Raw genomic sequence first — 21,802 nt, 5'->3', positions numbered from 1 at the left:
GCAAACGTTTGCGTTCTGCTGTGTGGACAGAGTTTTGACATGCTAGCATTTTGATTGTTCCTGCTTGATCTTTTGCAATGAAGTTAAAATAAACTTTTCTTATATCTTGATCAATAATCTTAATCAAAACAATCTTTGGGTTTTACGTGCGGGTTCAACTTTTCCTCTCCGTTGTCAGAACTTTTCCTCATGACATGAATAAAACCTTCTATTAACCTTCTAAATAAAACCTTTCCTACACGATTCTATGTATTTAGTATTTAGTACACGATAGACAAAACACAAACGCTGTAGACTATAAATGTTTGTGCTTATCACGACTGAATATCATGCAACAGCAAACATAAATTGTTTGAGGGTATGATTGAAAGCTAAAAGAAGGTGTACGTATTCCACCCATAAAGGGTAGTATGCGATGCTCCAGCTGGTTAAAGGGTCATGCCGTCCAGTGGGAGACGACATCTGGCACTATTCTGCGACGGCGGACACATATATTCTATGCTGTTTCCCACGGGGCGTGGACTCCACATATGCGTGCACTATGGGCACACACTTGGTGCGCCACCCCGGGGGGGCCATCATCCAAGGGTGCGGCGGGAGGCAGACAGCTGATCGGCGGAGTGGTCGGTGCATCACACCACCTCGCAGAGAGTCGGGTCCGGAGGGTCGGTCGGTCGGTGTTTGCCTGACATTCCATTTTGGCGTCGACCACTCCTTTCGCCGGAACGCACCCCATCGAATCAATTGGCGCTGGGCAGTTGCTGCTGCCAATGTACCCTTTTTTCCACCCTCACCCACACCCACCCAACCCTTTGGACAGCCAAATTCGTGCTCGCGGGGAGGGAAATGATTGGCAAGCCTAATCGCGGACAAAGAACTCATCAGCAGCAGCAGCAGCAACAGTACAACGTACACACATTGTGCGGAATGATGACTGGGTGTGTGTGTGTGTGTGCGTCTGCACGGGGTAAACGTACTGGAGGACGGCGGGGTGTAGCTGAAGAAACGAAACGAGGAGCGGCCTTGTGCATTGTGAATAATTCAAAAATCGAGGTTGCTAACCTGCCAGAGCATGGCGGCGGCGGTGGCCGTTCGAAGAGGAAACGGATGGGGATGGAAGGCAGATAGGTTCCACGACTTCCGCGTAATTGGGGCCGCCTGAGCTGAACCGACCACCGCCACAGCCGCAGTCGAGCATGATGATGCGTTGTTGAAAAACGAAGAGAGCTGAGGCGTATTTAATTTTTCTTTTTGCTGTAATTTTCCTGTTGCTGCTGCCGTCGATTAGTTGGTCCATCGTATCTCTCTCTCTCTCTCTCCCTACCTCCCTTTATTTGTCCTGTTTTATGCACGCACGGGTCTCTTTTCTGCCGTGCCCTAGTGGCATTTTCTTCTCCACGGCCGTGCTTGTGCTGGGCGATTTATGGTGCTGGCTGGCAGCAGGTGACGAAACTACCGGGTATATAGAGAGATACACCCGTCGTCGTGTGCCCATATGTGCAAAGCGCTAGTAGCGGTACCACCACCACCACCACCACCACTCACTCTCGTCCACGCGTGGAATGCAATATGGGAGCTGATGATACTGGCGAAGGCCTAATGCGCGCAGCAGCGCCCACGGGGCAGGATGGGAAAAAGTAAATATCCGGAGTGAAGAAGCTCGCGAGCTCACCAGCGGAAATCACGCGCAGGTGACGAGGGAGGGGGGGCGAGGATGGAGGTTAATTTTCCAACCGGTACATCCCAGCAGGTATCGCCCAACGCACACAGCCGTGGCCAAGAGGAGTGAGTGTGTGGTGGTGGATCGCAACGCACCAGTGAGCGGAACCAGCTGGGCAGGAAGTTCGATGCCGGTTTAGAAGTCGAACCGTGTGCGCGTTGGTTCCCCGGCGACCACGCACGGGTATGATGATGTTTACAACAGGTTCACCCAGTTTATCTTATCAGCGTTGGTGACGCTGCCCCGCGCCGATATGAAGTTGCACTTCACCCCCTTTCGGATGTCGTTTTGTTTTGATTGCTTGCACTCACCTGATTCTGCACCGTCACGGTCAGCAGGTGACGCTGCAGCTCGACGATGTTCGTCTCCAGCAGGATGGCGGCAATCTTCTTCGAGTCGAGCGTCCGCACCTTCTGGAGGCGGGGCGGCGAACCGAGCAGCGCATCCAGCCGCCCAAGACCAGCGCCGCCGCCCACCGATTGGGGTGTCTTCGGGTCCTCCACCAGGGCCGGATCATCGAGTGGTGGCAGCGGTGGTGGTGCCGCCGACGACTTTCCATTTCCTTGCAGCAGATGGTATCGGGAAGGCGCCCTCAGTGCGTGCGCTGGCGATTGCTGCGCATCGGCGGGTGATGACGATGACGATGCTAATGATGCTGACGACGCTGGAGGTGGTGGTATTGGTGTATGCTGTTGCTGTTGCTGACGAACTTTAATTGACTCGGGGGAACTGGAGATCGAGAAAAAGCATTTCAATAGAGCGTTCATTTCAATGGCCAAATCTCTAATGCTGAGTGCAACCCAACACACACACACACACACAGCACAGTAAAGTGAGGCACCACACACAATAATGGTAGCACAGTAAAAGTGTCATACCGTGTTTTCAAAAGCAGGCGATGTTGATACGGAAAAAGAGAAATATAATATCCACTAATAACAACTAATAAAATAGCGATAACATTATCTAACACTATATCGAGTGAATTTTAATACACTGAGTTTAAGTTTCGTGACGACCATTCAAAAGAAGTGTAAGAGATTCACATAAAAATTGTGCACAGACGAAGAACTGTCCAGTGGAAATGGAATAAAGTTAGGCACTACAAATATAAGGGAAATACAATCTACGAAAACTTAAAGGTATTACTGAACAAATCAATGATGGTGTATTCTTTACTGTGTGGTGTGTGGTACTTCAAAAAAGGTATTACTTGACCCAACACTAGGCAAAGACCACCCCCACGCTCGACTGGACTCGACACGTACCTAGGCGCGCTTCTATTTACAGTTTGCAGATGGAGATCATGTAGTTTGCTGTTCAGCTCGACCTTCTGACTGTTGGCCACCTTCAGCTGCTCCTGCAGATCGCGCATGGTCAGCGTGAGCGTCTCGAGCTCGTCGTGCATCTTCGCCTCCCGGATGCGCCCGGCGAACGTTTCCGCCTCGTACGTGGACAGCTTGTCGAGCAGCCGGTCGCGCTCGTTGCGCAAAATTTGTACATTGTGGTCCACCGGCGGTTGTCCTCCTCCTCCTACGGCAGCAACAACACCACCACCCGCTGCCGGATCGGTGGTGTGCAGCAGCTGGCTTTGGAAGCTTTTCGCGGCCGCCACCGAGGTGGCCACCGTCGGCCCGGCGCCCGACACGATAACGGTGGTGGAGCTTTTGGCGTCAGCACTGGCCACAACGCTGGTGGCCGTCGTCGCCGCCGGGTTGCTGTGGTGGATGGTGATATTGTTGCCCGAGCTGCTGCTGCTGCTGTGACTACTACTGCTTCCGCCGCTGCTTCCACCGATCCTGGCCGCCGCCGCCGCCCCATGATGGTGGGTAGCAACACCACCGGCCGACGCCACTGCGCCACTGGAGGTAGTAGAAGGAGGAGGAACAACTGCCGACACCACATGCTGCTGCTGATGATGCGGATGGGGTAGATGGGGAGGGTGGTGGTGCGCATGATGGTGGTGGGAAGGATGATTAATTGCTAAATTGGTTGCCCTACTTTTCTCCCGCTCCAGGTGCAGATCGACCTCCTCCCGGAGCCGACTGCCCTTCCTATGTATCACATCGAGCAGATTCCACAGTTCATCTTCGGTTTCCACCGCCAGTCGATTGATGGTCGTAGAGAGTATGAGACCTCCCTGCCAAGGAAAACGGGGGAAAACAAAACGGAGGGGAAGAGGTGAAGAAATGTTTCGAGGTAAGATAAGGTAAGTGTGTGGAAAAACGCAACCGGGCACTCTCTGCTGATTGCCAACTGAGTAGGGCTTTAAGAGATCTCTGTACTTTGCTTACCTGCACAGCACCACTCGTTGAGGACGCCGCACTGTGCGTCTCCTTCGAGGAGGACGTTTCGGTCGAGAAGCCGGAATCCTGTATCACACTACCGTTGTTGCCTTCACCGCTCTTTGGTTCCTTCTTACCACTATGGGAGTTACTTCGGCTGCGGATCAGCGAGGACGACGAATGCTGCTGTTGCTGCTGCTGCTGCTGCTGCTGCTGATGCGGATGGTTGCCGCTGCTATTGCTACCATGCTGTGTTTGCGTATGGTGATGTTGATGATGATGGTGGTGGTGTTGATGCGAATGTTGCTGCTGCTGCTGCAGATGATGGTTTAGGACGGTCGTGGTGGTGCCGCCGCCGCTGCTGCCAGCAACACTGGCAACCGCCGGTGCCGAGCCGGGGGACGCACCGAGGCCGGCGGTGTTGCTGTGGTTGCTGCTGATGCTGCCACCGTTGCTGCCACCGCCACCCGGGATGATGGTGGTGCTGCTCGAACCGCCACCCCCGATGCTGCCGCTGCCCGTGTCTTTCGGTATCAGTTTGCGCCGGATCCGTATACCACCCGGTTCCCACTCACGCCTAAGGATACAAGTACCACCCACAAGCGCTCCAGTTTAGTAAACAACCTTCATACACTCTCTCTCCTCCTCTCTCTGCTCTTGTCAAAGTAATGACAAATGCTTACCGGATCGCCAGGGACGAAGAGGACGACGATATGCCTGTGAGGGTGCTGTTCGCCGCTGAGGAAGCCATCTTGGATTTAAGATCGGGAAAGGTTTCAATAACCAGATCACGGAACTCCAACAGGGCACCGACTTCATTCTGTAACTCCTGCGAGCGATAAGCGAGGGGGGTAAATATTAAGGATACCGAATATAGAAGCTTTCGTCCCTTCAGAAAAGGTATCTTGCGTTGTACTAGTGATGTGCGTACTGAGTTATAAAGGGTGAGGCAACGGAATCATACTAATCTATTGTGAGATCATGACGTACTCTTTTTGTAACTCTTTGATGATTTATGTCGCAAGTAGCAATTCCAGTTCCAAATAGGCATTCAAATTACAAAACTATTTCGATTTCGATTCTCACTCAGGCGGAATGGAAAGGAATCAGATGGGACAGCGTGGGAGTTTCCATAGAGATTTAAATAAAGGGACTCGAATCCCTTTTTGGAATTTAAATGCTTCTTTGAGGCTCGGAAACCCTTCTTGGACTTGCTTTTTTTTGTTGATAATTTTACTCTTCTGACACTCGAATCCCTTGAATCGAAGAATCTCCAATATTCTAGATCAGTATGACATTCTCATCCCCAAAAAAGAGTTGTTATTCTTATCACTACTTTGCTCACGGTAACAGAATGATGCAAGCAACCATGAACACCTGTGTATCGAAAATACACTTGGAGATGACATAGAAGATGATATTGAAGCGATTCCGACAAGCGTACCTATTACGAGATCTGCCAGTTGGTATAATATTTATGTTTATCTGTAAGTAAACCATCGGTCCTTCCTATAAGGCGATAAACCTTGTTCTACTCGTTCGAATCTCAAATCGTAATGGAGTGAAAACATGGGTGACAGATTCTACCCGACACCGTACACACGAACAACAGGTCGAATGTGGTGTTGGGTGTTTGTAAGAACTATTTCTGCATTACTTTTAGCACCAGGTGGCCCGTCCTAGTAGGCAAACACTCACTCATCCCTTGCGAACAGCTTGTGTTCACCACTTTTTTTCGTATAAATTGCTGGAGCGACGTTTACGGCGCACGGTATATGATGCCATCTTGCCGCAGACGAACGGCCCCAACCCGGAGTGTGAGTGTGGGCGAAAGAAAAGGAGGTTTGTCGCCATCTAGGGAAAACCGCCGGTGTGGAGAAACCACCCTAAAGAACCCAACCGCGGCGTGAACCTTTTTTTTTTGTTGATCAATCTATTTCTCAATCATTTAAACAAAAAAAAAGTAACTTACGTGGGATGTATTTGAGGGTCGCGCATTTTCGTGCTGCCTGAAATGGCACACGCTGCAAAAACCATATGTGGGATTCTTCTGACAACTCCCACCCGGCTATGGATGGGATTCTGTCTGTCGACAGGAAAGGCTCGCTTTGGTGGATTCAGTTTGTTTCAAGTTCTTCCGAAATGTGATTAGTCATTTGAACTCAGGTCAAACCTGTTATACCCAGGACGGACACTCTACACCCTCAAAAAGATGTATGAAGTTTGCGTTCTTTAAAAGGCGATGCCTTAAAGAGTGAAAGGTCACTTTGATATCCATCATCAAAATTGTAATTATTTCATTCTTTGTCTATCGAATTACCTCCTGTAGCCACTTTATATAAAATTTCTTATGATCTGAATCTTTCTTAAGGGCTCGTAACATGAACATTGAAATCATTCCAAAGATGATGATATTCCCTAGTTAAAGACTCACCTGTAATGACTTCGTTTGATCGGTGACGTGATGGTAGTGGTACGGCTCGGCAGCTGGAGTCCTCAATGGCACATACTCCATACCAGGCCGCGGAACAAGTGTGCACAGGTCACTCTGTAAGCAGAAAGGGTTTAAGATTTTTAATTTGAGCAGTATTTGGTATTTTAATTAGACCGCATGATATTGCAATAAATTGTAAAGCATTCATGGTTCTTTCATTGTTCTTGCAAAGAAAAAGGCGCGAAGACTCCTTCCGTCACTAAGTTTGGCATTTTCAAAAACCTGATAGTAACATACACCTATGGTATAGGATAACATATACTACTAGAACTACGATACTAGAATCTCTATATACTCCGTGGTTATTTTAGGCATTGACTTGTTTTCACAGGAACATCAATTTGGTCGGCTTTTAATTGCCTTGTTATCAGAATTTCGCCACGGAATCGATAGCTTTGCAGGTATCATGGAAGCTGGTAGCTTTTCAGGAAGATGAAGTATCACGAACACTCTACAGCCATTTATGATGGATCATATAGATTTTACGAAGCATCCGGTTGTTTAGTCGAACAGATTTCCACCAACTCCGACTTGGGTTTTGACAACATTCACGTAGCGCTCCATGGACTCCTGTTTTTGCCATATAGAATTCACGCCCTACCATTGTTTCGACGTCGCTGTATGTCACGGTATATTGAAGGTGTGAGGTGTTGAGTGAGGTGTTGAGGTTGATAGATGTCGTTGCCTTCGATTCCTGGGTTATCCATCATTGTTTGGACCCACGTCCTTCGCAGTTTAGAACACCCCGAACGTACATCGTAGGTGAGTGGAGTTCATTCAATACACGAATTCAACGGTATCATATGGTCTCATCACTTCATCTTAGGAATACAAACTTCTTTATATTCACTCTCTCTTTTTGCCTCTTGTACTGCACAGATTTAATTTGAATTTAACAACGACCCACGATCGCACGACGTTGTGACCAGTTCGCTCCAACCACCACAATTAGTAGCACTTCCACAATTTAACTAGAGACTTCGCATAAATGATACATTCCCTTGAAAATACGTATTTTGTCGTTGCAAATTTTATGTAGGCTTCATTGAAAGTCAAATGTTATCACAAATACTCCTGCTATGCAGATGTTTTCCCCTTGTGGACTAATCACAGCGAGCGAAATGAACAAGTTTTCACATAAACAAAAGAGATTTATTGTGATTGTACAGCAGCTTTCATTTGGATTGTGCGGTTTCGAGTGTTTGCTTCACATATCATATTGCTTATAACAATAAACGTTACCAGCAGATAAGAGAGTTTTCTAATAATAAAAAACGATTATAAGAACCAAAAACAAGGTCAATTATTCGTACTTCAAGAAAGGGGTTATTTAATCTACTTTCACCAGTGCCACCGGATGGATTTGTCTAAAACCTATTTAATTCGTTTGGAAAGTACTTCAGTTGAATAATAATTGTATCCCCAAATTCATTTCAAAGTGCCCACTTAGGAAGAAGTATTGAAATTGTACGCGGGCTTGGTTCTGGCAGTTAAATCTATATGAGCGCCACTCGAAATTGCCTGAAAGTCAAGCCAGCTGCTGCACACGCACGGCGCATGGCAAACGTTATGTGATTTCTTAGCTTCCTCTGCTCTGTGTAAATTTGAGATAGCAGCGCACGTACGCCGATTCGAACGAGCGTCCCACGATATAACAGCGGATCACATAACAAGGGTGTTGCGAAGATAACAAAATGTGAGGTGAAATTAAAAGCTGTGCTAATAATTTAAGCTATCAAACAAACCTCCGGCACTAGGGTCTCGTGGTATCTCCTGGCAGACTTTTTTCCCTTGTCGATTACTTTTCTTTCGCTGTCGTTTTTGTTAGACTAGACTTTTGCTGTCTGTAGTTTAGCGTTATCCCAGACCGGAGTCCTTACGATCATCTCTTCTACTCTTTAAAAAATATGAGGTTACTTTTTAACAGCAGATAGAAAGAAGGATAGTTGAATTACTACTCAAAAATATTTTTAAGCTTTCTGTAAAAGAAAAATCTCTGGCGATCCAGCCAAAACTGAACGTTGAAAACAATGTAAGTCCCTGTTAATCTCACTTCGAAACAGTTGTTTAGGTCAATTAAATAAACAATGCTGGAAGTTATAAGCAGCCTAACATAATGCTAACATTTGAACAAGACTAGGATGTTGAAAGAGGGAGGCACCTAGTCAGCAGGAGGTCCTCCTGATGCCTCACCTCATGTGTTTCTAGGCAACATATTAACACTAGAATACATTACGATTCGACAACTCATTTTCAATAAGCTACGATTTCGTCAGTTTTTACACCACATTTTTTTGAGTTAAAAGCCATCACAGAGGTTTGAATCTTCTTTCACGGAAAGCTTGGTTTCGAATCTCAAAAGAATTGCCTATTGTAACTATTTGCCGCAGTGTTTTAAATCCAAACGAAGATCAAAATTCCACAGGATTCAGATCCCTCGGAAAACTGATAACATTTTGTTTATTAATTTACTCTTTGCTCTCATTACCCCAAATAAATACATGGACCCCTGTTTGAGTAAGCTCCCAAGGAGAATTCAAATTACACTACAACTGCGCGTGCGTGATTTAATGCTATCCATTCATTAGTAAGGAGATCACTCACTTATTCTTACTCAGTTACTCAGATACACAATTCGTGAATAGTAACAACAAGTGCACGAGCTGCAAACGCGGTGTCCAAGGACGTTAAAACTGGACGACTTTGTTTAGCTGGCCGCATATTTTTAATGGAATCAGAGCCAGCCAGCCTCGCAGCATCGGATCGTTTTCGATAACGGCGCCGAAGCCCTGGAAATTGAGGTTTTGTGTCTCCGGAGGACGTGCATCCGCACACGCATAATCAAACCAAAGGGAGGGAGGGAGGGAGGGAGTGGGGAGGGGATGACGTGGTGGAAAAGCAACAAAAAAGGCAGGCAGGCTTAATTTGCTTCACAGTGACGGATTGCCATCGAAATTGCGGCTGTGGTGGTGGTGTAACCATACTTTCCGCAACGCAAATGGACGCCACCATCGATACCCCCCTCGCCCCCCCTCGGAGGGGAGACCTGACGCGCTTTGGTGAGCATTCGGAACACGGCGGATCGCGGCGGTGCTCCACAAGGTTGAAAGATGTTGTTTCATTTTTCATCATGCGTTTTTCTGTTTTGTCTGTTTGGTTGCGTTGTTGCAACCGTATGCTGGAGGATATGAGACGGTGAGGGAGGGGGGCTGTAATTTTCTACAGTTCGCGCACATGAAGGCTACAGGCAGGTGGAAGGCAGCAGCAGCAGCAGCAGCAGCAGCAAACGAAGTTGGACGGACAGAGACCTCGAAGGCGTTGTTGGTTGTTGATGGTCAAAAAGCGAAGACCGAAAACCACAAAACTAAAAGTTTAAAAATAAACAAACAAAGTACGAGCCAGAATGCAGCCCCGTAGAAGGCTTGTCGCGGGTCTCTGGCCGAGCATGTGAATGATATGTTCCGGGCGTGGAACCACTTGCCCCCCTCCCTCCGCTACTCTACACTCGGCTCTTCGCTGCCCATTAATGCGGTGCGTGGAGGAGAAACTGACCTCCGCCGAGTCCGATTTTCCAACATCGGTTTCGTTCGGGGGGGATGGCACTTTCAAAATTCCACCGCGCACGCAGCAAGACGTGATAGAAAGTAGCGGGAAGTAGTTTACCGGAAGTAATACCTACGAGGTGTCTCAGCAGTGCGCCTATGTTGGATGCGAAAGACTGCACGGCCACGAAGAACGCCGGTACCAGTACCATTGGCACCACGAGCGGTCGGACCAGGCGAACGAGAAGTGTTGCTGCTGGTGTTGGTGTTGATAGTACGGTGACTGGCGGTGCCTTTCCCCTAGCACCAATCCCGGAACCCCGTTCTAGGACGGTGGCGCCGCGGGTGCGCCCGGAAGCCACGAAAAAACGGCCGATCACCCGCCGAGCGACGTTGGAAGGACAGTGCGCTAGCGGACGACGATGGGTCCGGCTTGGTTAGAGGCCGTCGGCGCCCACGGACGGCGGCGGCGACGACGACGACGACGGCGACCGTTCGCACGGCTCGAAGCGGCCACATCGAGAGGACGGCGAGAGGCTCAACACCTCGCGTACACGTACACACACACACACGTAAGTAAACACCAAACTTTTTTACTACTACCTGGCCTAACACTAAAGGCAGCTAAAGTTAAGGTAACCTAAAACACAAGCCCTCATCGAGAGGTCCAATTTAATATTTGTAACTATTAACCGGGCCGGGGTTAACACCCGTTGTTGTCTTGTTTCATGCGATCAGCAAAATCCATTACCGAGCGAAACAAAAGGGGCAAAATATTTTGATAGTTCTCCGTTTTACTTCCAACTCAAGCCCTTTACTATTACTACTACTGGTTATCAGGTTGCACGTAACGCCTGTAACGTTCCATCTTTCAGCGCACACTCTGCGAAACTGCACCGAACCTGATCACACACACACACTATCGTTACGTAATTCCCACTGCCATTCGATGGAAACATCAAATTAAAAAAAAAAAAGGCAATCACCCTGGAATGTGCGCCGAGCTACTGCCAAAGTCAGTCAGCTGTTGCGCAATTAAAAACTCGTCGAAGGAATCGATTTTTTCGGAAAGCAACTCTTGCAACCGAAAAGTGAGTCATGTTTTGGACAACCACCTCGGCCTCATCCTAACGTCACGAATGGTAAAGATTTTACTTTGAAGCGGAAAAGTTAGTGCAACTAGCATCCGTTCCCAGTGGTCGAAAGATGAGAACATCAAGGCAGCACACCACTAGAGAGGACCAAGTGACTCGGGTAAGTTGAGATATTGTTTCACAGTCGAATAGCAAAAGGGAATCCCACGCGAAAATTGACCGCGCAGCGTCAAGGACAACGGCACAGCGGGTTTTTTGCGGGTCCCACACACGCACGAAACACTAACTAACTGCCTTCCCTATCCTTTCAAGGAGATGCCTTGTTGCCCCGCATAACTCGGTCGGTAATGCCTTTTGGGAAGAGAAGGCCCATTTAAACAAAATTGTTGCCGATCACAAAAATCGAACACGATCGTGGCGTGTCCTCACGGAAGCTAAGCGCAGAGACGATTGGCAACACCGTAAAACACATTGATGCCAAAACGACCAGCAGCAAAAAACACAGCCACACGACTTGCGACCTATCCACGCCCAACACACGCGAATACTAACGCGACGGCGTGCTTCGGCCGTGTTTAATTGGTCGCAATTCAAAGTCGCCGACCCAAAAGAGACACCCAACCAAGATATGTTGGCGCTGCTGGCCTACACCAGCAACACCAACACTCACTGCAACCCGCTGTGGGGGGAAGTAGAAAGGAGTTGGTCAAGGTTTTGAAATTATGTATCGTGTGAGTCCGCTCGGTTTCCTGCGCGCGAGGACATCGGCGGCGACAACACCACCGCATATTGTGGAAGATCGACCACTACTCCTGAAGTCCGCGACACTTCCACAGCACAAGGCGGCGAGGTGAGGGCGAGGCCAGGGTGCGATACCAAATAAATATCATTCGAGCTACCGATCGAGTACGAACGCACGGTGGCTACAAGGCTCGCCGCGAGACGCGTTACTTTCGCCCCAAGAATTGCCGCATCCATCGCAAGGTGATGGGCTTAATGGCTCCTCCTACTCGAGCGTCTTACGAGGAGTCAGAGTATCAGTTTGAGGGTCAGAGCGCCACGATCGAGGCAATCCAGCGGAGCGAATCGGGCAAAGCCTCGCACGGCGTTTTAACTCGTTTCCGTTTTGGGTGGTAACGATGCATGCAAGCTGCAGAACATAGCAATTCGCTGAGGAAATATGCCAAAGCCTGCAAAGAGAATCTTACTATGTTCATATGCGATTACCATATGAACGCCATGAACATTGGACACATCCTGGAGTGCAAATGTATATCTGTAGCGACATTCAACACATCCATTGCCAGCAAATTTAGTCTCCAAAGCAAGTGTTTTTGTGCCTAAGGAACAAGCCGAAGACAAGAGCTCTAGCCGAAGACAAGAGCTGCCAAACGTCACTTGTCTTGTTGATGTCGATTTAGGCCATATATGTAAATTTTGAGCAATATCGAACATAAATTTTACATGGTTTTGTGTTTGTAGATCATTTTTCTTTTCATCTTGCTTCATCATCAGTGGGAATGACTCGTAATTTTCTCCTATAATACTTCCACGGTTCCTCAAAGACCACCTACAATGGAGCAAAATCGTGTATATTTGTGTAGCATTCTTAAAGTTTATTGATTAGATCTTATGTTTCACATTAATTACAGCGTAATACTTCGTTTTGATGGTTGACATATAATAAAAACACTTTTGTCATATAATGTCATAAAACATATTTGTCTCTAGGATCACTTGATTACAAGTGGGTTTGGAAGGCAGGAGCGTTTGAGAAAAGTAAATCATGTTTGTAATCCGTTATATACCTTAGCATACTTTCAGCAAACCTAAATAGTAAAAAACCGTAAAACGTTGGTCATGTTATCAACACTAGATATCTCCAAAGAATTGCGACGTAATTTTGGCCTGGCCAATTGAGGAGATCCAGCTTGTTGCCTTTGACATCATACTTTGACATTCTTCAGAAACATGCTTTTCAAAGAAATATTCATGATCATACCTTACCCTCATTATTTTAGCACAACGTATTCATCAGAATAACATCAATTTTCGTCACGGTAAAAAATGATTTCGCAACATTACTTACATGGTTCCCCAGTCTCATTTTCTTGTTTTCCACTAAGTTCAGAAGCTTCAGTATGGTTCTTCGATATTTTTTCCCAGCCCTAACACTGGTAAAGTGTTTTCGGAGTAACTTTAAGAAAATTGCATGCTTTCAGTTCTTTTTTTTTAGGTTTGCGAAAAAAGGATAAAACCCGATACAATTCTGACAACAATTAATCTCCATCTCGATTGCAACAGAAAACCTGGCAAAATTAGAATCCGTGCGGAGAAGATTAGGATCCCAGGGGTCTTTCCCGCTTAGAAACATACTGCAGAATCTTACCCTCAAATGATGATCGCAAAGGCGTGCTGGGATTAAATGTGTTACAGCCCACATCGAACCATGCAGCAATGACTGTCAATAATGAAATTTCGAGCCAGTTAAATGATGACACCATCCTATGTTTTGTATTTGGAAGAACGTTTGTATTACTAGAGGGTCGGGCATTTCCTGCCAGCTTCAACCTTAAGTAAGGCAAGAGCAAATTACAGATATAGTTGAAGTCGTTGCGGACATTCAAAGGAAGTGATACAAAATAACGAAACACGCGAGCAAGGTTCGCCTAACCCCCAGCACAGGGCAATGTTACTCACTTTTGGAAGAATCGATCAAATATTTCCCTCCCTTCCGCACAACCAACCCACCAACTTTGGCCTAGGTGTATCTTGTCTTCGATTAGGATCACGAGAAAGTCGCTCGCGGAAGCGTTGGAGTCCATAAACATCCGCCGCGCGGTTATTTGATCGATAAACACACCGAACCACGGTGTTAGGTTGGGCAGGAGAGTAGTAATAGTGTGTATATAGGATATCAATCCTACCTTCTTCTTCGATCTTCAGCTGCTTTCTCGGCGCGGCTGTGGTTGTCTTACCACCGCGAACTCTCCCAGGGTCGTTTGACTTGTAAGTCGTGGTGGTTGCTGCTGCTGTTGTTGTTGTTGTTGGTGGCGCCAATATGTCGTTTTCTCCAGCCCGGGTTCGCACGCGACGCTGGTCGCACAGAGGCTCGAGTCGAAGTTATGTGTTTGTGTACTTCTCTTTTTCTATTTTTCCAGCCCGTTTCCTATCCTCTGCACTATGGATAAGGTTTTCTAAGGTAAGGTTGACTATGGAGCAAGCGAGAGGGACGACGATGACGACCACGAGCGTTGTTGGCGATGCCCTCTAATATACCCCCACCACCCCTCCCTTTCTGCCCTCTCCCAACCCTTTTTTCCGGTCTGCCCCTACCAAACGCGTGCCAGGGAAACCCCACTAACACTGCTTACAAACAAACCACCACATACACACACACACACACACACAATCGACACACGGCGTTTTCTCTTTGATAGGCACGCGCGCGATCACCGAAATTCGAAATTATCGAAATTTTCACTGTTTTTACATTCTTTTTAACACACGCCCCACCGCGCCGCTCCGGGCCACCACCAGCGGGGGGGACCTCCTTTTTTTCACTCGTGGAATCGGGGGCTCAATCGGCACTCTCAAATGTTTCGGTTACATTTTTCGTGTTTGCTTCACGCTTTCTACTCTCTTCCTTTACCCCCCTTCATTCCACCCGCGGGGAGCTCCCCTAGACGCTCGTTCCCTCGATCACTCGAGCCAGCCCCTGTTTCCTATGCATTTCCTCCATCATTTCCATGCTTTCCACGGGTTGATTGTCGGGTGGGGCGGGAGAAGTGGGGAAGCAAAATCGCGTATTTTATTGATAGAAGACCCCAAACTACGTCCACTTGACGTTTTGTTTTGTCGATTGTATGGTTTTTTGATTGTAGTACGCGTCATCAACCACTCGCAATCCGATTGCTTTAGCGCCTCGTTTCTTTATTTTTTATTGCACAGCAAGTACGATTCCGAGTCCAGAGAGAAAACGACAATAGGAAATTGCCAGCAACTTTATAGATTTTGCACATACACACACACACACACACACACACACACACACATACACACACACGTACGGACGCACGCATGCCCGCACTTCTTAGCTGGCGAACAGCGCAAAACAACGGGCAGGCGCCAGTGGTTCAAACGGAACTGAGTTCAAACCCGCGAATCCACGTGATCCCGAATGCATCTATCTCTCGCTCCGAGAGCTAGCAATTGCGACTATGGCAGCACATTTACAGCAAAAAAAAAAAACGGGTGGATGACTCAAAACTTACACCGCGATACTGCTACGGCTTTTTTTCCTTCCTTCCTGTCTCCTCCAACACACTACTGCGTGAAAAAGCTGCTGCTGCTGCTGTTGCTGCAGAGAAACGCACGGAAGCGGGGTTCCGCCTGCCGGATGGATCGAACCGAACCAGCCGGAACCAAGTATGTTGCGCTGGCGCTCGGAATCGATTGTTTCAAAAACCAACGAGAAAAAAGAATTGCACCTTCGTTCCACCATTTTTGTTTTTCCGTTTTCGTTTTATCCGCCACGGCCTGTTGCTGCATGTGCAACTCGTTTGACGTGTGCGGCCATGATGACGATCGCAGCTTATCGACGGGCCAAAATAAAACTCCGGACGACGCAAAGCGCCTCACAGAAACGCTTGGATGTAAAGGGAATCACAACTCGCTCAACCACACTCGGAAAGCACCGCACGACAACAACATACAACTTTCGCCAAAAAACGCTGGCCGATGTCCGAGCCACACTACTGCCTGCTGGATGCGGAATGCAGCACAACAACGAACGGGCACGGGCGTAACACGCCACCAAAGCAAAATGTGAATGCAGCGGAGCGCGCTCTGCTGGGAACCACGCACGCACGACGCACGTCTTCTCCGAACCACGGTTAGCGAGTTTCTGAGCCCGACGGTACGTGTTGCAAATTCAACGAAACTGAAACCACCGAACTGCTCCATAAGTGCTCCCCGCTCTCTATCGCTCTCCGCGAGAGTTGGAGCTTCGCGGAAGATCGATTTGGTAGCGGTCGCCATGATGACTCATGCGCCAGCGGTGCGGGAAGCCAGGGGATTGCTGGAGGAATATAGAGTAACGTGGGGTCAAACGGTGTCTAATTCCTCGTTTGCCAACAATGCACGAGAGACACGGTGGCAGCACCGCCACAGGCCGAAACTTTACTCACTGCTGAAGGCTGATTTGCTCTGCCGTATCTCTACCATTCTCTCCATCTGGCCTTCTATTGGTTCTCTTACCAAGCCTACCATATGATAGCCAAGAACAAACATACTATTTGTAGGGGAACGTTAGGCAAGATGCCCCGGTGGGGTAAAATGCACTGGCATGTTTTTAGCTGAGTTATACCATTTAAACATAACATGTAGTAACATCAATGTCCCTAAGATTTGGTCTGGGTTACTTTACTGGGGAGAAGTTCATAAATGTTACATTTTTTTAAAATACTCCAAACGCAAAGCAGTTTGAAAACAGCTTTTAAATTATCATCACCACTGCCAGATGCAGAACTTGGTGGTGCATATGCTCTGGTGAATGTAGTTTGCCAACAAAGACAACTGTAGCTGTAGTTTTGTGTAAAAAATACACAAAACAACGAAAAGTGTCTTTACTTAGTTATAAAGACTAGAGATGAAAGCAGTAAGGTTCATTTGAATAAAAAGAATATGCCAGGAGGATTGGCTATACACAGATTGATAAAGATATTCAATTAATTGAAGTTCAGATATATGAGCAACAAAGTCATATTCAATCTGTGTTTCAAATGCTACACATTCAAATGCTTCTTAGTTATCTGGTAAATATTTTACTCATACGCAGAAAAGTTGGTAAGAAACTATCCAACAGGATTCTGAATATGAAATTTAGCGGACTGACCAAATCTTCACATAAAATCCTAGACACGAAGGTGCAAACTTTGAGGACCTTCTTCTACATAAGTCGATCTGGGACTTGAAATATGCCTCTGATGATATTGATATAATTGGTAGAAGCATTCCAAATGATTGAGCACGGGGCGAATGTCTTAAGACGGCAGATAAACGAAGAAAAACCAAAGAAAATGGTGGCTTCATCGGCGACCCTGCCAACAATTGCCGTAGCCCTACGCCTGTTGACTTACAAACGGGTGAACACTCTTTTGAACTCGTCTAAAATCTTAGCTTAATTTAAAAACCAGTATCGATAATAAACATGTTTCAAGAAATGCACACTAGGGTGTTGGCAAGCAACCGATATGCATCCGAAGTATCAGAGAGAATTCCTGCATTAATGCTTCATCATCTCAGGACAAACGAAGCTGGGGCTGCATAGCACTTTCAGTCGGATCATTGGATGCGAATCCGGATCAGCTCCGGAGGAAGTGCATTCTATCCGATGCACTACGCGGGAGGAACTAAATACGTAGCAGAAATAGAAGCAAGGAGCCGGAATAGCTGAACCAGATGATATGCCACAGATGAGCAGATAAAAATCCCGATGTGATGTATAATGGAGGGATATTTAAAAAGACGGGTGACATTAGTAGACCTCCCGGTTGACAAAAATTCAAATTTTTTGCAGCTGTCATGTAGTACCAGCAAGTTTTTCTATGGCAGATTGCTGGGACTCTTGCTGGAACTACTTAGTACCAGCAACAATGTCAATTTCTGTCAACCGGGCTGGGAGCCGGTGGCAAAACAAACTAGCAGGCCAACAGTGATGTAGCATTTGTTGGAGCAGTCCGATGCATCGGGAGTCGATTCAGGTTTTCATTCGTTGCCGGTTTCTAAAAGGTGGAGTCGCAGTTGATGCGCGAATCTATTCCAGAGTTCCCTTCACTATGGTGGGCTGTGGCCATGCCATGTGGAGAATGGCATCGGACGACCCAGACCGTTGAGTCCTTCTAGACGGTTCAGCAGGTTCGTGAGCGAGCAGACCAAAACCACTGCCGACCTTGCTCGTACTCCTGTTTGTTTTGGATGGCATTCCCCCATGTTTGTGTCGGTGCATTCTGCCTCGCCACCATCAGGACCACTTTTCCCCCAAAATTGCCGAAGACGTACGTACAAAAAAAGGTATTCAAATAAATTATCTAAAACAAAATTGATAGTTTCGATGTAGCTTTACCCATTATTCGTTAAGCAAAAAGATGATGTCAAGAGGTCAATAAATCGAACATTGAAAATTTGAGATATTTTCATCGAATGTATCGTGTGAAATTAATATTTTTCTTGTAACGGGTCCACATTGACAATTTGCAGTATCACAGACGGTCATGAAACACCTCGAACGGGGGAAACAACGTCCAACAACAATTAAAAATTACTTCCGAGAGAGAAGTAGCAAGGAGGAAATGCAGAGCCTAAACGTGGAAAGAACAGACGGATCAACGGAGACGGTTGTCGACAAAAGAAGGAAAGCAGCTCGCGTGTAAAACGCACCACACAATGAAGGATACTGCTGTGCTAATTGATGACAATGAGTAGTTTATTTCGTGTCCTTAAATATATTACAAGATGTGCCATTAAAATTACATCACTCGAAAGGTAACTTAATCATTCGGTCGAAACGTTTGATCCGTTTCTGACATACAGCGACAGGACTTCGTTACAGTAAAAGATAGAATTTATCAAACAGTATTTCATCGCGATCAAAAAATAATCGCTGGCGACAAGGACAGTGATTATTTCGAAATCGAAATGAACTACTGTTATGTTTGAAGTAACATGGATAGTTATGTAACAGTAATGGAATATTTCTCAGGAGTTCCCCTCGACTCTACATTTGTCTTAATTGCTTGATGTTGTCTCGAAGATGCGGCTTGGCAGAATAACACCGCCTGATGTAAATGGTTCAGAACAATTTGGCAGCCGTTTGATACGGACAAGGCGATCTGAATTGTTCCATAGTTTGTTAGAAGGTCATCGAAAGGATCAAGCACATGAAAGGGCGCGTTGACGAGCCGCTTTGTCACATTGTTTCTTTATGTCCGATTTTCAAATAAAATAAGATTATCTTGTAGCAGGGCCTAGGAGAAAGTACACAAATGCCAAATGACAAGGCGGATCGTTAACACGCCTTTGCATGCATTTGATCTGTTCGATGATCTTGTAACAAACCATGGAACAGTTCAGATCCCCTTGTCCGTATCAAACGGTAGCGAAGTTGTTCTGAACCATTGATACCAGGCAATGTTATTCTGGCACGCCGGATCTTCGAGACGTACAGCAAGCAATTAAGACAAGTTTAGAGACGGGGCAACCGCTGTGGAAGACATTCCATCACATTGTCAATGTCGCAAATATCTATTTCGTGCAAAATGACGTTTCGCTGACGCGTATGCACAACGAGGCAACGGAATGTGGACAAAAACATGCGCCTTAGAAAATCGACCCCGAAGCGTTAAGCTACCCAACGGATACTGAATTCAGCTCGATGAAGAAAGGAGTGACGTCGTTGCTACGGAATAACTACAATCTGTTATTGAAAACGAAAACATCCTCTTCGTGAAAATGTACGGGGTCAGCATTCAGCCTTTTTCGGCAGGCCAATTACCTCAACTTAAAGGACATAAACAGTCCATCTGCAGCCGCAGGTCGAAGTAATAAAAGTGTTTTCGAAACACCGACGACGAAACGCACCGATGCGCATCCTGGCGGCAGTGCCAGGGCATGACAACCGGTTGGCGCATACGGTGACCGGCATTTCATTCCAACGGAGGCGGGTCCAATGACCCGCTTGTTTCCTCGGTACCGAAACCGATACTGATCGTAAGCTATAAATTATTGGCGAAATCCTGAAAACCTCGGTTTGAATGATTAACCCAAATGTCGCTCGATATGTACAGTATAATAGTATAGCTACTAAGCCTTTACTCGCACTCGGCCAGCGTAGGCATGCACTTACCTTGGTAAGGTACAACGGAAGTGATGTACACACCCGTGGCCCATCTTTGTTGGTGGTTGATTGCGGTGGTTGAAAATTGCGCGGTATCCGGTAATAATTCTGCCGAATGCCCGCCGGGTTGGGATCGATGTTGCTCTGATAATGTACTGCAGCTTCTAAATTCGGAAATTGCGATTGCAGCTGCTGCGGGGACGTCGCGCGGTGAACTTTATCGTGCGGCTGTATTGCATGAGCGAGCGTTTTGTCAAGTTCGTTTTCGGACATGGCACACGCGTGGTAGCGATGGAACCACTGCCAACGTTGGCCGTTTCGAATGATTGCTCGTCAAAGAAGGAACAAATATTTTTTGCAACGCACTTTATCACCGCCGTGCCCAACAATGGAGTCCCCGCCGACATCACATCACTACAGTTAACCATTTGATTTTTTCTATTGTTCGCGGCACCAACACTGTGAAAGAAAAGAACAGATAAGAAAACGTTAATATACTGAAATGTACACCTCAGTGTCGGTGGAAGGAAAGCTTGGTGACGATTTTCTACTCCGCAAACCGAAGGCGTTTCACAATTTTAGTTTTCTTCCTGCATTGTTAATGCATCATAGCAGTCTATTACATCGTTGCCTGACAACCCACGGAAAGAAAATGGCCGTGCTTCGCAACCAAAAGTGGAGGGTTGGGCTTAATTTCTTTTGCTCAAAAGCATATACACTCCCACTTCTCACCTGCAACTCAAGAGCCATGTTCGAGAGCTCGATACGACAAGACACGTATAGAACGGAAACAATTCCAAACCGAAATCTAACGCAAAGCAAACAAATTCTTACGGCTAGGCTAGTTGCAAGCCATCACTTTCACAGCCGCACAGTTTCGAGGCACTACGTCTTCTGAAATTAATGGCTCATCGCTTGACATGACCGCTCGAACGAACCGACGTTTATACGGCTCACTTCGTTGCTCGCGCGCACTCGGAGTGTTAATTTTTCACATGATTTAATGGTTTACTTCGCTTAGCCAAGCTTTAAAAAAATCATTTTATTCGTTTAACATACAATGTTAACAAAAACTTTACCTCCTAGAACCAGTTTCTATGAACGAGAACATGAAAACATATGTCAAAACTAAGTCATCGTTCAAGAGTCCGGTTTAGCCCCTTGCTAAACAACACAATGTCTTCTGACCGGAAACCAACGTACAAGGGTTGGGTGATGCTAGGTTCGTTCCATCTTCATGTCATGAATGACTCCAGCACGGCGAGGAGATAATTCCAAATAATTTCAACCTAATTTTTGGCTTTTCTCTAGATTATTTACTATGAAGTGCAGTGAAAAAGTCCCTCATAAATTGATAAACCAGGCCCCCATACCAGGCGATAACATACAAGGTAACTATGTATCTAAAAGTGCATGAACCTGCATATAATATCTTCACTTCATGATTGATTCAAATAAGTTTCATAACGATTTCTTTAGGACTGGAATATTTTTGTCAAAGAAGTGGCCGGCTTTTAATTTTGTTTAAATTCTTTTGAGATGTGGGTTTTTAGCTGTCATCTGTGCATAAAAATTTACCGACAAAATGGCGTTTGACACAACTTTCCAGCCGCTTGTGTTTACCGCAATTTCTATCAAATTGAGTTCACAGTCCTCTGCTCATTTTCATGTTTGAATCTAGCTCGGGGTCCACACTACAGCGCGACGTCGCCTGAGAGGAGCTGAACTTCACTCGGGGTCCACACTACAGCGCGACGTCGCCTGACAGGAG

General features: G+C 46.6%; 1 protein-coding gene across 1 annotated transcript in view; it reads right to left on the bottom strand.

Annotated features, from left to right (window-relative positions):
* Positions 1-20,905, bottom strand: part of LOC131291170 (uncharacterized) — a 34,212-nt gene extending 13,307 nt beyond the window's left edge. Inside the window, exons 1-7 of the mRNA XM_058320360.1 lie at positions 20,764-20,905; positions 20,041-20,490; positions 6,440-6,553; positions 4,689-4,834; positions 4,015-4,582; positions 2,989-3,860; positions 2,032-2,449 (exon numbers count right to left, since the gene is read on the bottom strand). Coding sequence (XP_058176343.1) covers positions 2,032-2,449; positions 2,989-3,860; positions 4,015-4,582; positions 4,689-4,834; positions 6,440-6,553; positions 20,041-20,304 — 2,382 coding nt within the window. The 5' untranslated portion in view covers positions 20,305-20,490; positions 20,764-20,905. The remainder of the gene's footprint in view (positions 1-2,031; positions 2,450-2,988; positions 3,861-4,014; positions 4,583-4,688; positions 4,835-6,439; positions 6,554-20,040; positions 20,491-20,763) is intronic.
* Between the last annotated feature and the right edge of the window lie 897 nt (positions 20,906-21,802).

This window comes from Anopheles ziemanni, chromosome X, assembly GCF_943734765.1.
Source record: "Anopheles ziemanni chromosome X, idAnoZiCoDA_A2_x.2, whole genome shotgun sequence".
NCBI lineage: Eukaryota > Metazoa > Arthropoda > Insecta > Diptera > Culicidae > Anopheles > Anopheles ziemanni.
Note: the sequence above shows the minus strand (reverse complement) of the source record. Positions and strands in the feature narration are given on the sequence as shown.